At 26.5% G+C, this 18,553-nt stretch overlaps 1 protein-coding gene across 4 annotated transcripts in view; it reads left to right on the forward strand.

Annotated features, from left to right (window-relative positions):
* LOC107454966 (diuretic hormone receptor) overlaps positions 1–18,553 on the forward strand; it is a 174,541-nt gene that overhangs the window by 108,957 nt on the left and 47,031 nt on the right. For all 4 annotated transcript variants that reach the window (XM_071177413.2, XM_071177411.2, XM_071177412.2 and 1 more), the window contains exon 2: positions 2,681–3,838. In XM_071177413.2, coding sequence (XP_071033514.2) covers positions 3,706–3,838 — 133 coding nt within the window. In that variant the 5' untranslated portion in view covers positions 2,681–3,705. The remainder of the gene's footprint in view (positions 1–2,680; positions 3,839–18,553) is intronic.

The following is an 18,553-nucleotide window of genomic DNA, read 5'->3' on the forward strand; positions in this document are numbered from 1 at the left end:
AAAGAATTATCATCAATAATTCAAACATACAATTTTAATACAGTTCATGAAAGTTGAACACGAGCTACAAAGTAAATATTTTTATTTTGTCTTCTTTTTCCCGAGATGTTTTGAAGGTGACATAGGAAGATCTCCTTATCGTTCTGTCTTAAATACAAAAGAACAGACATGTGTTCCTGACAAGTATTGAGATGTCAACGCTTTTCAAATGAAGGAATGTAGATTTCAAAGCACTTGAATGTACGCTTGAGAACAGCATAAAAAGTCGATTTCTTTTAAATGAAAAAATGAATTCCCACCTGTATTTTTTACGCATTTAAAATTGATTAGATTGGTTCAATTTCAGTAAAAGATGTTTGATAATACATTTTGATAAAGTGGTAATTTGCATTTAAACGATGTAAAGCTTATTAAATCTTCCATGAAAAAATAGTCTTCTTTTATTAATTGCTTGTTATTGGAAACATTGCAATTATATTATTAAATTTAAGCATTATTTTCTTCGACATTTGCAGTTTTGCTTGAAAATTTTTGAAAAAAGGCTATTTAAAATACAAGATTTTTTTTGACACATTTTAGAATTATTATTTTATTTTGGTAAACTGACTTTACGAGAGAGTAAAGGACGAAATATAGATTAAATGATCCATAGTAATTAATCAAAAATATTTGTCAACTATTTATTTAATAAACAGAGGAGGTGAAATAAACATTTTGAACTTTTTGACAGTTTGAAATTTTGATTTCTTCTGGAATGATGAATGTAGTAAAAAGTGTTTATTAAATGTTTAAGTGTTTATTATGACATATAACAAAAATGTTTAGAAAATAGTGAGAAACTGTTAATACCGTGTTTTTTTAAAATAACTATTCAAAGTTTTCTGTCTACGATTGCAAGTTAAAGGAGTGAAATTCGCAAAGAATTATCCAATTTAACGCACAAATGGTCTGAAATAACGCTACTGAGACGGATAAATATTTTTTTACGCCTGCAGTTGTATTTCCATCATAAAATGCTTCGTTAGTCAGCATTGCGCAAAAAAGAAAAAAATATAAAAAATATTTAAAAGAAATATTTTTTTTCCCCTATTTATATAGAAAATATGTGTTTTTAATTGTATTTGTGTCAATATAAACACACTTAAATTATTGAAATTGAAGCGAGAAATGTGTGATTTTAATTATATGAATTTAAAAAAGAATGCAGTTAATGCCATAATAAATTTTTAATATTTTACATGAGACTGAAATTTAGTACATTTCTATGTACAGCTGATACACAGAATAAGAGGTTTTCATAATGCAAATATAAAATCTATTTCTTAAGGTCCAATGTTTGCTTACGTTTTGGACATTTAAATTTTTTCGAGTAATAAACTTTTTGTCAAATATTTCATGCCAAAACTTCAATTCTTACAAAAATTATTAACTTTAATAAATTCGAAACAACTAGCTTGCTATGGTTTATCTTATCTTGATAAAAAAAGAGAGAAAAAACACTTAGTTCTTCTAGTCAGCAACTCAAAAATTTGTAAATTTCAGAAAAATAATTAAAACAACAACACAAAATATCGTTGAGCATGTAATAGTAAGAAATATTTGAGTTGCATAACATGATTATTTGCAGATACAAAACTACGCGGTACAAGAAAAAGAACCATACTATCATTCGAAATAGCAAAACAATTCGGAAACTTTAGCTATGCATTGTAGTATACATATGAAATCATACTAAATGTTGTTGTTGTTTACAATGTTACTTGCCACACGGGCAAACCTAGTGGGTGAAACCGAACAAATTTAAGGCAGAGTGTGTGTTTCTTATTTTTCAGTAACGCCATCTATGAACAAGAATTCGACTTCTGCCACACCATACGTCGCACCCGTTTATAGGGCAGACCCATTCATTCATCCACAGATCGTAATTTTGACCTGAATCAGAGACCGATCGATCGCCAATCCAAGACCCCCAGAGGTATTGATTTGTTATGGGTACATGGAGGACATTTGCAACTCGGCAGATTTAACGTGCATCAGTCACTTTACTACACGGGAATCTTCGGTCGGCGGGGTTCGAACCCATGAACTCTCGGACATGGGCCCAGTTCCCTACCGACCTGGCTATCCCGGCACCTAAATAAAATAGAGCATTACAGCATATTTGTTACAATATTCACAATACACCAAATCCCCTACTTTACCATATTTAGATATTTTTGTATAATAAAAGATATCTATTATAAAAATAGAAACATGTTATTAAATAAATCAAGGTAATAAGACTATTGTAATAAAATTATTTTATTTTTCAAAATAATTCTGATATTAATGACATTTTCAGTAACATTACAGACATCTACAATAAAAAAGAAACTTGTTGTTAAACATTAAATAAATCTAGGTTTTAAAACTAAGTGAATATTTTTTTACATAAAGATTATTCAGAATTATTATTTGTATGCTATTTACATAATTATTTTTATAATGCAGTATATATATATATATATATATATATATATATATATATATATATATATATATATATATATATATATATATATATATATATATATATATATATATATATATATATATATATATATATATATATATATATATATACATAAAATTTTATAGCCTTTCTGAAATATGTTTTAACTTTGAAAATTTTTTATTTCAGATCATTCAACAGAATTTCTTCAAAGAACCTCCAAGTTTCCATTTTCGACACATTTGTTTCAGAAGCTTTCTTCAAACTTTATCTTTAAGGAAATATCCAAACATTAGAGACATTTCTGTAAAGAAAAAAGTGCACATACAAGTACTACACTAAAATTGAGTGTTGAAGACTTTTCGAACATTGAATGTAAAAAAAAAAAAGAATATTTCCAAAAAATGACAAGAAAAATCTTAAGAATTTTATCATATATTTTTATTTTTTAAATCAATAAAAAAATCTGTTTGTAAATAAAGTCTAAAAACTGTACTCGAAACTCATTAATGGTCTATAAAACTTTTCAATTCGGTGTTATAAATAAAAAAGATCTGAATTTGTATGTTACCTGAATTATTCATAAGCATGGAAGAACTATAATTGAGAATTTTCCCTGTAATTATCACTAATACTACATTTACTACAGAAAGTGATATAATTTTTCAAAGTAACTAATCCTATAAATGTATATATAAGCGAATAATATTACAGCTCATACATGATTCTATATCATTTTGAAGTGAAAATATTTTTTATGGAATATACATGATGATGGAATAAGCGTTTGGAAGTATTTTCGCTTCTATTGCCATTGAAAATAATTTACTAGGAAATAATGCTAGGAAAATAGACATGTGACTTAATTGAAAAGATCTCATTTATCAATTTTTTTTTGCGAATTGTATCAATTATTTTCATTTTCTGATGTAATGCTTAGTTAGTAACTAATCCAACAACTGTGTCTAGAAAATAGTTGAGTGTAGTTAAAGCGTACTAAAGCATGTTAATATGTGTGCATATAATAGCGAAATTATTTGCTGCTTAAAGACGTTTGAAAAAGAAGCTTTCCCAGAAAGAAATCAATATGTGGTGGAAGATCTGAAATCTTATATTAAGTTTAAAACTTAGTTCATTAAAATTGAAACTTGTGCAATTTTCTGAGTTTCACAGCGATTGTTTTGAGTGTTGTAATAGAGGATTAAAGAATCAATATGTTACAAGAAACTGATAATGTGAAAAATGATGGAAATGTAACGAGTTTTGTTAACAATTATGAAGACATTTCAATGCAAGAAGCTGACTGCTATTTGAATTTTCTCTCCGATCCCTATCCACATGATAAAAGTAAGTACATTTTATAAATGCTCATATGTAATAACAAAAGTTTTAAGTTTTAAAATTAATTTAGATTCTTGCAAAATATGTACATTCATTTAACTAAGAATTAACTTCTTAATTTAAAAGAAAAAATTGATGATTTGATTTAAATTTACTTAAAATTTATTTAACGCTATGTAAATCTATTTAATACTTTTACTCAACGAAAAATTCATATTAAACATTTTTTCACATTTTAATGAAATAATATATACTATATATATATTTCAATAAATAATAAAAAAATATATAGCATTTTTATATATTCTATTTTATTTTTATGTTTAATTTTTTATATTTTTATTGATTATTTTTTTTATATATTATTAGAAATGAGCATTAAACAAATTATCAGTTGTTAGCCTTCCACTTCTATTGAGAATCATCATTATTACCAGTGATAAGGCTAGCGTTTTAAATTTTAAAAAGTTAGCAAACAATTTAGATTTAGTTTAAGTTAACCTAAAGTTATGTAAACTTATCTTACATTTTTACAGAACAAGAATTTAATAATAAATATTTTTTATACTTTATTGGTCACGAATGAGTCTGAAAAAATAATCAATCTTAGCTTATTCCGGTTTAGAGTTTTCATTACTACTAGTGGTAAAGCTAATGCTTTAAACTAACTACTTAATCTTCAAAAAAATAAATATTTAATTTAAAAAAGAAATTAAACAAAATAATTTAAATTTAGCTTAAATTATTCTGAATATTTCAAATTTATTTTAAATTTTTAGAAAACAAGAAATTTAAATTAGATATTTTTTATACGTTACAAGTCAGCATTGAATATGAAAAAAAAATCGATGTTAGAATTCTATTCCTGTTTGGTATTTTCATTGTTACCAGGGACAAAGCTAAACTTTTAAATTAATTATTTAATTGAAAAATAATTAACTACTTAATTAAAAATATCAAAGTGAGTTATACTTGGCTTAAATAATGATTAATAATAGTTTGTAACTATTAAAAATTGTACTAAATTTTTAAAGCACGTAAAAACCTTTAAATATAATTCTATATTTGCTACTTGCGCTTATTCTTATTCATTGAAAAGTGTAGCTTTATGGTTTTTTTATGTAATTATTTAGTTTCATCCTTTAAAGAAATTCCTAAACAAAATATTCACGCAAACTTTTTTCTTGAGACAAAAAATATACTATATTCACACACTATATAAACTATATAGTATATTCACTATAATATACTACATACTATATTCACTATAATATACTATAATACTATATTCACTATACACAATGCTTAAATGTTGCCTGCCAGTATAGTTACATGAGAGATTTATTGTAGATAAATATTCTAATTTAATTTTAATTCATTTTTTAAGAATATAATTATATTTAAACAAGTTTAAATGCGATTTATTTTAATAATATTTTGAATTACTTTTTTCTCATAGGCTGTACGAAGAATAAAATTCTGGTAATGTTACCGTATAGTATGGTAAAAGCATTTCTGGTAAAAAAAAGAAGAAAAAAAACATAATTTCAACGGTTTCCAAAACCATTCATTTGGTATTTATTTTTCCGTTCATATCGCAATGGTTTACTAGAAATTCTGATTTTCAAAATTTATTAGCACACATTTGAACAATTTGTATTCATGGAAAAAAATACAAAACTGAAATTTCCATTGAATTTCTGAAATCTGAAATTTCTATTGAAATTTTAAATTTTTTTGCAATAAACACTTATCTATAACTTTCCTGAAATTCGATTTCTCTGTCTGAACGATTTTGCTCAAATTGTGTATTCTGCTGTATAAAATTACATTATTTAAAATGATGATAGAAATTTTATAACTTACAATTCAAAATTTTTCATCATTCTTAAAAAAATAATAAAAAATAAGAAATATTTACTAAAATTTATTTTCTGCATGTTATTATCTTCGAATGAACGAATTTTATAATTATATGCCAAAATATTTCAATTCACTCAAAGAGTTCTCTAGATAAAGCGAAATACACAGAAAATAAGATTAATATTAAGGGGTCCAAACTTGTGTACAATTATTTCCTTTGGTATGGCGTGTTCACCTGACCAAACTGTTTGGACCATATTTCCCGGATTGGGCTACTCCCTATATTCGAAACTGCCGTGAACACTCGCCAATTTGTTATTGATTGTTAACAACAGGCGAAATCAAAAAGAGCCAACGTTGGAGTTTTCGGAAGTAAAATTATTTAAAATACAATGTAAAGGAAGTGATTTTGGTATTAACTTTTTGCTTTTTCAATGTTTAAGTCTTTTATACACCCTTTAAATTATATATGAAAGCTTCAATTGGGGTTAACTTGAAAAAAAAATGCTTCTTCTCCTAACTTTTGGAATTGTTTAACATCAAATTTGCAAAGATATTACGCCACAGTTTTTACAGTGTATGAACGTAGTATTCTTTTTCTTCACTTTAATAATTTTAATTTAATAATTTTCAGTTCATTATTTTTCAACTCACTCAAGCTCACTTCAGTCCACAACTTTCATTTCAATATTTTTGTTATTGTACTAATTTTTTCATTTAATTTTATTTCTATTTTGGCATTTATTATTTAAAATTTTCAAATGTTCAATACATGGTTTGCAATTAAAAATAAATGAATGAGAACGAATTTTTTATAATTCCGGCGCTTTCTACGTATACTAATAATGTGTTTGTTTTAAGATTTTTTTTGAAGAAAACTTCAAGAATACAAATTATTACTCCTCATAAAATATTTAGTTATAACACCCAGGAATTATCAATACTATTTAAAAATTAAATGCTTTTTTGAGCAATAAACGCGTAAATTTTCTTAAGGAACACGCAATTTTTTTCCTTTTAAACTAGAAAGTTTTGATGGAGAAATAGATTTTTTTCCATTATTAAAAAAAATACCATTACTTTAATGTCCCCCAGCTCATGAACGCAATGAAAATATAATAAAATTTCCAGCTACTGTTTTTTTCTCACGTTCAGCTCATTTATCTAAAAGCATTAGAGGCGCTGAATCCTTTAAAAGTTTCATGGAAAGTCATTTCATCGAGTAAAGACTACCTAAGATTTTTTTTATTTATTTATTCTAACCAAATGATGATAGACTTAAAAAAATAATTTGAAAATTAGAGTCAAGTAATAAAAAAGCAAGTCTCAAAGAGAAAAAAAAACTAAACTAATTTCGTAAAGCATTTGATGATTAATACGATGCATTGCGATTAAATTTCAAATTTTTAAATTTTATTCGATAAAAAGAAATTTTTGCATTGAAAGAAAGAAATATTCATATTAAAATATTAAAGTTTTTATAATAAGACATTAGTATTTTCTCAGATTTAGACCTAAGAAAGCATTAGAAAACACGGTCTTTTATGGAGTTCCATTCTCAACACTGTAAAGTTTTACGTATCAAATTACGGTAAAAAGTACCAGCATTCCGAGCACTGGTAATTTTTACTGTAAAATCCATCTTACCGGGCATTTTACATAACAAAAATCTGATATACCACAATTTTCGCAATAATAATTACAGTAAAATCACTAAATGGCTCTAACTAAATTTATAATTTATTAATTACTGAATGAATTGCAGTATAATATTTTGCGACGAAAGGGAATTTTGGGTTAAAATGAATTTTACGGATCATGTTGGTACTTCATATCATAATTTGATCCGAAAATTTTTACCATGGTGGTAACGTCTAGTGAGAAAAATTGAAAAACGAACCGCATTGTATAACTTTTGTATAACTTGTATAACTTTTTTTTAATTATCGCATCTTCGCCTTTTAGGACTCAATCTAAATAGATCAAAGGAATGATTTCAAATAAGCAAATTATTCTGCGCAAACAATGTTACTTTAAGTTACGAAATCTGACACGAAAACGTACTTTCTCTGAAAAAACCTAACTTTTTTTAATGGATTCGGAATTTTGACCCCTCAAAATATAGGGTGTAGCCGCAATCTGGTAAATATGGTGCTAATAATTTGGTTGGAGAGCTGTTTTTAGTTTGGCCCCTTAATGTTAATTTTACTTTTTGAGTATTTCGTCGTAATCAAGAACTTTTCAAGTGAATAGAAAAATCTTTTCACGCAATTATAAAACTCGTTTATCCAAAGATAATTCCTGCAAAATATAACTTATAGTAAATATTTATTACTTTTTATTATTTTATTTTATAACAGTAGTAAAAGTTTTGAATTGTTAGGTATACATTTTTACATCATTTTAAAGAATGTAATTTTAAATGGAAAAAGCATAAAATTTGAAGGAAATCGACCAAATAATTCCTAAGTCCAATAATAATCCAAATAATACCAATAATACCTAAAATAAATCCGAAATCCAAATAATACCTAAAATACGACTTCTTCAAAATTTGATTTCTCAGGAACTTTTCGACCAATTTCTCTCAAATTTTGTATTTTGCTTTTTAAAATTGCATATTTTAGATCACCCCCTTGCGAATTAAAGGAAATATATCTCATATTTTGTTTTAATACTAAAATACTTCTATAACTTTATTTTCCTCCTATTACTGCCCAGAAATATACAATAAATAAGTACAATCTGTTAGCACCTATTTAATATTGTAAACAAAATTCAGTTAATCTAGTTCTAAAGTGGTTATATATTTCCTAAGACTCATATTTGCAATTGGAAACATTTTATCACGAGATGAAAAGGTTAAATGCTAGCAGCTGTTTTCCTTTTATAGTAATTCCGTTCGTCTTTAAATAAAAATGTATTTTGCAGAAATATTTCAACTGTCTGCTAAATGCAAATATTTATTTTCTGTGTCTTCTAAAATTAAATATCTTACCTGCGTCAAGCAGATGGCATCTTTCAATAAAGTAGACTGACACCTGAATAGGAGAGAATTACAGATCCAGTTTTCCGTTCTAGATAGTATCTATTCTAAGTAACTTAAATAGTACTGTAAAGTGTAATGTTGTCAAAGAAATATTCGATATATATATATATATATATATATATATATATATATATATATATATATATATATATATATATATATATATATATATATATATATATATATATATATATATATATATATATATATATATATATATATATATATATATATATATATATATATATATATATATATATATATATATATATATATATATATGCGAAAATTAATAAATCAACTCAAAGTTTTCTTCCTTTATGAAATCCTATCTATTCAAACGAATTACTTTTTATTTCTTTTTTAAAAATCTTTATTCATAATATACAGATGAAAACAAAGACATGCGCTTTTCTCAAGACATACCAGACGTGAATGATATGGAACAGATGTGATTTGAAATATAAAACGTAAAGTCGTCAACGAAAAATTGAAAACATAGAAGAGAAACAAAACATGAGCTGAGTGTGAAACCAAAATCATGAAAAAAATAACGGAAGGAGAAAAATCAGTGTGGCCGAGACGAGCAAATCAAGGTAAAATACATTTTTCCATGCGCTATGGAGAGGTAGTGCGAGACTAATGTCGCTAACAAGGCAATCAGTATTCATATGAATTAAACAAGACTGCAAGGCATCATGATGAGCTGATGTGACTAGGGTGAAAATGGTTTGGATTTACAACGACAAAAATCATTTAAATAACATATATCGTTATACATTACCCAATAAATTTTATATATATATATATATATATATATATATATATATATATATATATATATATATATATATATATATATATATATATATATATATATATATATATATATATATATATATATATATATATATATATATATATATATATATATATATATATATATATATATATATATGTAGACTGTATATATATATATATATGTAGATATATATATATATATATATGTTCTCTGTCTTTCTCAATATATATTGATATTTTCTTTCAGCATCAATCGGGAGAAAGTACTACCTGCATTATTTTAAACTTTTTTAATAACTTTTATTTCCAATGTGCTTATTAAAATAGATCTAGACTTAACAAAATTGTCTTATTCCAATGGTCTTAGTTTCTAACTAATACATAGTATATATATAATCATTATTATGGTCAGACTTCATATTTTCTCCCAACAAAATTGCAAAAAAAGTTCAAATGATAAATAGTATACATAAGACCTTCCCTGAAAACAAATGTTTTTTTGAAGTTAACTAAAGTTACAAATAACAAACGCTATTGCTTTTTTTTATTTAACTTTAAAGTTTTACGATGTTTTTAACAAACAGATATTTCTGAATATTTCCTTTTGAATTGAAAGTCAATATTTTTAATAATCTCTATGATCATAAAAGTCCATAAGTTCTATTATTTTCTATAATTCCATAGTGTTCAAAATTGGAAATTGCACACATTATTAAGATGTATAAATTGTTGTGCAGAAACCTTAACTAGAAAATGGACAAATTGTCTATATTTTGAAGCTGTTATGCATTTTTAATTTATTAATTGAATGTAAAGAAATTTCCATCATATAAATGAATTTAACAAGTTTGGTTGTTATAGTTTTAATTTTAAATATCAATATTTTTGTTCATTTTAATTTATATTATAAAGCAATCTTACAAAGAAGTGGTATTAATTAATGAAACAAACAGAGTAGTTCAAATAGAAGTAATTAGAAATTTAATATAATAAACATTAGATTCAAATTTAAAAAAAAACCTGAATGCCTCTTTTATCATTTAATAAAAATGTCATTTTCCATTAAATAGTCTTTTTCATGTCCCAGGTATACATTATTATTTTTAAATTTACAATTTTTTTGAAAGTGTTTCAATTTGAAGTCGTCGTTTTTCATTTTTTTCTTTTAATTATTGACTGTTTGATAATTAATTTAGAAACTATTATCTATCTTTTGAACCGAAATTTTCTATCTTTCTTCCTTTTATAAAGCCGAGCTTAATTTTATGTCAACAGTACGAAAAAATAAATTATAAAAAAATCAGAAAAACAGATTTTTTGAAGCTAGATATAATTCTTATCATTCATATTTAGTTTTTTTAAAAATATTAAGTCTCAAAGTCATATAACAATGTTCAACTGTTATGTTATGTAGATTAATTGTTACATATTGTTAGCAAGTAGCGAGTATACTACTATAATTATCCTATTCAAATTCACAGGTATATAAGACATGTTGACTCGTTACTATGTCGGAGTACCTTGTCATATATGAAAGTTGACTTTGTCGATAACATTCACCCCACATTGGTGACCTGCGGAAGATCTCTAAACACGCCTACCTCGACAGACACACCCCCTTCAAATTGAATACTCCCACTTCGTTAGAAGGTCCACATTGAACAGTTGACTTGATATTTGAGACTGCGACATTGTCCTCATGCTGTTGCTATTCAGTCTTGGTCACACACATCGTATGCCTGTATATATTCGACTACTAATGGCAACACATGAGTGACCACAACAATGAGCTTAATACAAGTCTCATGATCAGTTGATCTTAATACAGCTCTTCCGACTTCTCACAAAACAGCAATGGAACAGCTAGTGTTATGCCTTCATCGAATTCTGTCATAGATAAATTATGTTGGGGGACTACTGTAGTGTGCTTACCACTACAATTATTCAATTCCAATTAATTAGTATATAAGACATGCTGACTCGTTTCTATGTCGGGGAGTCTTTTCATAGATGAAGGTTGACATTGTCAACATTACATTCACACCACAAATAATTAAAATTGCTTCGTATTTTTATTGTTTCTTATAGTATTGCATATCATATACTTATAAAATCAAGTACAATTGATTAATTTAAAATTCGAGTTAATTACTCATTTCATTATGACTTATATATTAACAAAATATAATGTATTAACAAATGTAAATATATTTACACATTTGATGTGCAAAATTACTTTTTAAAATTTATTTCATTTTTTTTTGAGAAAGGAAACGATGAATGCGTAGCAACCACTGGGATTGGTGAGCCTAGAAGTCAATTAAAATATAGTTAGAAATTACAACAAGCCACATTAAATTTCAACAACCATGTTAAAATCATGATAGCGAAGTTCTTCTGAAATTTTAATACTTATTTTTAAATATAGTGTATTAGTCATAATATAGATTATAAATACGCTTATAATGTTATCAATTTGAAATATGCTATAGATGTAATTTTTATAACTATATATAAACAGAGGATTCAAATAAAGCAGACTTCTTAGACTTTTTATAACTTGGAATAAATTAATTTGCTTAAATATTGAGAAATATATATTTCTTATAATGTCATTACTCACAATTTTTAATTTAAAAATTAAACTAATCTGTTTAGATTTTGATTTCCTAAAACGCTTGCTCATGAGAGAATGACAAATATCAAGAAAGGATGAATATTGCTTTTTTTAAAACTTGTTACTTTAAGTTACTTTACTAGAAGTAACTTTTTCTTTGTCAGCGTCTCAATGCAAGCAATTTGTTCACCCAACGATACTATTTGAATAATATTTAAAGAAAACTATAAAGAAAGTATATTTGAATTGCATAGATTTAGAGTCTTCTCTACTACGTAAAATGTTTCTTTCAATGCATAAAAATCCTTACAGATTTGTGTTTTGGAATGTAATATTCCATGCATAAAATAAGTATTATTGTTTTTATCTTAACTTAGACTTAAGCATTTCATTTAAACACACATGATTTGTACTGAAAATTAAATTTTAAACAAGGATTATACATTTAAAGTAGCAATATATTAAGTTAAATACTCTCTATAACAAAAAAATTGACACACCAAGAAGCAATCATCCGATTGCTTTGAAATTTCGTATGCATGAATGTTTTGAACAGATATGGCTGGAATGATGCCGACTGGGGACGTATAGTCTTTAGCGACGAATCCCGCTTCCAACTGTGTCCTGACTATCATCGAAGACGTGTTAGGAGACGCACAGGGCAGAGGGGGGATCCTGCCTTCCCTATTGCACGCCACACCGGCCCTCAACAAGGCATTATGGTCTGGAGTGCTATTTCCTTTAACAGCCGGACCCCTTTGGTCGTCATTAGAGATACACTTATTGGACAGCGGTACGTCGACGACATCCTAAGACCTGTTTTGCTACCGTTCTTTTCGCAGCGCCCTGGGCTGGTTTTTCAGCAGGCAATGCCAGACCACATACGGCACGTGTTACTATGAACTGTCTGCAAGCTTGTCAAACTCTTCCTTGGCCTGCCAGATCACCAGATCTCTCTCCCCTCGAGCATGTCTGGGATATGATGGGAAGGCGATTGCATCTGGCACGGAATGTTGATGACCTCGTTCGACAATTGGATCGAATTTAGCTGGAAATACCGCAAGAGACCATCCGGGAGCTTTATCGGTCTATGCCACGCCGTGTGGCAGCTTGTATCCAGGCTAGAAGCGGGTCAACACTTTATTGAACTTGTTACTGTAACTCTGCAATAAATTATTCAATTGTTCTGAAATTTTAATTATTTACTATTCTGTACATTGTTTACCTTTCCACCAATTTTCGTTTCAATCGGACAACTCCTTCTTGGTGCGTCGATTTTTTTGTTATAGAGTGTATATATGCACATTATGTAAGTTATATATTTAGAGACATATGTAGGTTTAAATTAGATAGCAGTATAGTAACAGTATATATTTATATAAAAAATAAATGATATATTAGTAACAGTATTTATATAAAAACTGTTTGAGATGGTTACAAAATTTTCATTACAATTAGGACAATGGGTTTTTTTTCTGAGAAAGTTTCGAAAATTATGTATTATTTTCTGATCTAATTTTGCATTTTCAGTAATTCATCCATCGGTTAAAAACGTTATATATAATCCAAAGGACGAATTTTAAAACGTCATTAGAATTTATAGCTTATTTAAAATTTCAGCTGAGTTTCGTTTTGATTTTTATTATGTAAGGCTTTATAATATATAAGCTCTTAAATACATTTTAGGATCTAAAAGAAAATAAGTTTGAATATAATTTCTAAAAGAAACTACGTCTCATTTTTTAAAAATTTTTTAAAGTTTTTTAAATTTTTTACCAATAACACATAGCATAAATAAATAATAAGGATAGTCATAATAGATAACACTGAGGAACAATTTGTTTTTCTGTTGCATGAGACTTTTTTTTAACAGATCTTATCTATTTTCATTTCGTTGACTTTTTATCTGCAATCAGTTTCTCTCTTTTAGCTATAGATTTTAAGTGGCATCTCCTAGTCTACTTTTTATCGAAATGTACGAGTTTAAAAACGTTATATATTACAGGGATTCTCATAAATATTGCTACCAACTTCTTGGGAAGTTAGGGCACATCATCAGGATTTAAATTGCATAGGAACTCATGCCTATAAATGTCGTCACACGTCACTGAGGGCGCTTCCCTATTATGAACTGTTTCATTATGTGCTTCTCAACAGTCATAATAGGAAAGCGGCGCCTCTAGCCACGTACGAAGGCATTTCTAGGCTTAGGTTCTTATGCAAAATTAATAATGATGATGTGAGTACCTGATGACTCCCCCAGAAGTTAGTCGCAAATTTTATACTACCCTTTGTTTTAAACGGCGCTTTTTTATCCTGCAAATTTCGACAAAAAATAGACGGAAAAAGTAATTTAAAAATCATCTATAGCTTTAAGAGCAAAATTAATTTCAGATTAGTAATCCCACCTCCCAAATTAGGAAAATCTAATATTTGTGTAAATGCAACGAAAAACTTATTTCCCATAGTTGCTTGTTTAGAAAAATAAACAAACAAATAGCATTTCTTTAACTTTGAGCATAACATTAAAACTTTTGCTTTTATTTCATAAAATAGAAAATCCCAAAATATTTAATTTGGAAATGTTAGAATTGTAAGAATCATAGATTCATGATTTAAGAAAAGTTAACTTCTAACGCCGATGAGGAATACTAATAATATGCTTAGTTTTAAACTAATGATTACAGTACTAACTAACTACTACAGTTCTAACAATACTAATCATTCATATATATCTAAAGAGTTTTTTCAACTTGTAAAAAATGTAGAAATTTTAAAGCTTGTAAATTATGTTATAAGATGCTTTCAATCTTATATTTCATCATCATGTACAAGTGCAAAATTCCAAAATCTTTTTAATATTTAAATCAAATGTAATCATGATGTAATTTCAAGTGATTCTTATTGGATTCATGAGTTTATTTAACGTTGTATTCAAATATTTCAAAGCAATGAATGTAATATAAGCCTGATTTCATTTAAATTAATCCTATTATAAAATTTATTACTTGACTTAAACAAACATTTACTTTAATAATTATTTTATCAATTAAAATACTATTTATATCTCCTACATTCAATATTTTAATAATTAGTTTTAATTTAAATCTTTTAAATGTATACTAGATAATTGTATAAATTTCGGTAGTTTTTCTTCTTTGAAAAATAAGATATCTATAAAACTCATTAAAAATTGAATTTTATAAAAGTACAGTTTATTAATTTTTACACTTAAAACTAAATTTAGGTTTATAAGAGGGTTTTTAAAAAATTTATTTCCTGATCATTTCTATTTTTATTTCTTTAAGGAACTATTTATAGAACTTAATAAATAAGGACTTAAATTTAACAGCAGCTCTCATCTTATAAAAGCAATTCAAATGCAAATTTTATTTTCGAATTCAAAATGAATGCTTAACTTTGTTAAATACTGCATACAATTCTTGAAATATAAATTTAAATATTACATGTTTATTATTTAAATTTATAAACAGCAGACCAAGGCCGCATAAACACAATATTTGAAAATTAAAAAGGGAAAATTATAATAAAACAAATTAAACATATTTAATTATTTCAGCTGCATTATGAAGGTAAGTAACACAGAAGCATTCATAAATTTAGGTTTTCTGCCAAAAGCGGTTATACATTTCAAAACGCAATCAATCGACTCAAGTTAATGGATACTGAATTCTTAACATGAAAAGTTCGGTATCAAAACCCTATGTACTTATCTGCTACGATATGGTAGAATTCTAAAATTTATCTGAAGAGAGCATGGTAAAATACTTATAGCTAAAAATTACTCTTTCGTGGCTCAAATTTTGTGAAGGCAAAAATGTGTCACATGAGGAAATAACTGCATGTATAAAAGACAATTCTTAATATAATAGTGAAAATTGAGAAAAGTCAAATCAATTTCATTGAAAATTGCTCAACTCTGAAAAACACGATAAAATGACTGCCCGTGTAAAAGAAAACTCTGAATAATAGAAAAAAATTGGAAAAAAAATTCAAAATTTCTTTTTGAATCCTTTGAAAAATTTTTAAACAAAATTGAGAATTGAAATTTTGGAATATTTTTTTGTATTATTATTATTTTCTTTTTTTTGTTATTATTATTTGTATAGTATTTTTTTTTGTCACGACAGTCGTGCAGTTCAAGCGAAGTACAAATTTTAACGCAATTTCTATCGAATAATATGATTTTATTTTAAAGTTTATAAATACTAAAAAATATATGTGTTTTTTAACATTTAAGTAAATAAATAAATTTATACACCCATTTCAATAATAAAAAATTAAGCGAAGATCCATGCTCATAATAAACATTTATAGGCTAAGTTTAATAATTATAAACAATTATAGGCTATAAAAGAAGTATAAAAATCTCACATGTTCTGCAAATTTAAGTGACAAATTAAAGTTAACCAATGCTTTTTAGACGATTTACTATAAAAGTTTTAATATACATCATTTTTTGTCACTAAAAATGATTTCTAATCTCCGACATTCTCAAATAATAGTGACGAAATCAATTACAAGAAACCTCTTTCTATCCGATAAACTTAATCATTTTTTTCTTGCGCTGTAAAATATTTAGCATCAAATTATAGTAAAAAAAAACTGCACTCAGGAGCCAATACTTTTACTGTAAAGTCCATTTTTTCCTTAGAGTTTTACGAAACAAAAATATGATAGACAGTAATTTTACAGTAATTTTTACTGTAAAATCACAGTAATTGAATAAATATTAATATAAAAAATACGGTAAACGATTTTACGGCGCAAAAAACTAATTTGGCATGATGACTTTTACTGATGCCTCACTCAGGGTGTCAGCACTTTTTATCGTAATTGGATTTGGATCGTTTTACACTGCCTGATCGGAAATGCAAATTCCTTTTCTCAAAAATAAGGAATTATACCGGAATATAGTTCAAATAAAATGTCTTCCTATTTCTTCCTAAAACTAAGAAGAAAAAACCTTAAATAAAGAAAAACAATTAGCAATAAATTTCTCTTACCGTATAAAACTTCTTTACGATTTTCGAACTTGATGCGACTTACATTTCGTTTCAGATGTGAAAATGAAAAAAATGTGTATCTATTTTCCTTTTCTATTCACATGTAAAATAATGTTTATAAAAACCTCTCTTTAATTATTTTCTCAATAAGAAAAAAAGCTAAAATTATATTCTTTATTTCATTGAAACAAATATCCAGTGATCTAAAAAGTGTGAATCAAGATCCATACTACTAACTACCCATCACAAAACAAATGCTTCAACAAAGCAAGACTTTCAAAAGACTTCCCTAATCAATCCCAATCTTAAGTAATTATCAGACTTTTTGAAACACTGCTTGCACCATTAAACTGCAATCTCTAACAATAATGGCCAACGCTAATGAAGTCCTTAATAAGATCTAAAAGAACCTCCATCTGTCCGTTCTACTTAGTATGTGTACTAAGCATAATTCTAAACCTTTTTTTTCTCCTCAAACATGTTCAGTTTATGGTAAAGCAATAGTGAAAATCATAATTATGTCTTTGCTACTTAAGAAATTTGTCTTCAAAGCAACACTTATGAGAAACTAATTACCTAACAGGCTTATCCTAGTTATTACTGTTGCATTATTAAATTTTTCAAAAATTAGTCTTCTTTTTGTGAGTTTATTTTGTATCATTACTTAAGGTAACACATTTTATTACTTGAAATTTATATTATTTTAAACGCTTGGTCATTTAAAAAAGTTGAAAGTGGTGCTTTTTTTTCAACTGTTATCTTATTGCTTTTTTTATTTTTTAGACAAAATATTGCGAAGCAGTTGTTTTTCAAACATTCGACAATTTACATGTACTTAATTTTCAACGTGCAAACCTTTTTTTTTTGCTCCCGAATTCTTAACTTGATGAAAACTAGTTGATCAGGGTACTCTGTTATAATTGCCATGATTATATGTGTCTTTAGCATCATTAACAACAACAATATCAAACTCAAAAACTTATTGACGTTCGAGTAATTAAATTAATATATCCAATCGAAGAAAAGCAAACATTCTATTGAAATTTACACCACTCATAAATTCGGACTGAAAACATCGAAAGCTGTTTATAGCCTAAAATAAATGTAAATTAGGGAAGAAACGTTTAAAGAAGCAATTTAAAATTTCATCAAGTAATCAATTCAAAAGATACCTGGCCACATTTTACATACTATCTGGAACATCCCACATACTTTGTTTTTGAAAAATACCTTTCCTTGTAAATTACAAATGTAATTTATTCATAAGCAGTTCAAAACAAGAATGAAATCTACATTACTTTCGACCATATTGTTAAATAAAAAAAATACAAATGAATTGTTAGGAAATCGAGTGGCATTATAAC

The sequence above is a fragment of the Parasteatoda tepidariorum genome, chromosome 2 (genome assembly GCF_982258835.1).
Source record: "Parasteatoda tepidariorum strain Cologne lab strain chromosome 2, Ptep-v5.0, whole genome shotgun sequence".
NCBI classification, from domain to species: domain Eukaryota; kingdom Metazoa; phylum Arthropoda; class Arachnida; order Araneae; family Theridiidae; genus Parasteatoda; species Parasteatoda tepidariorum.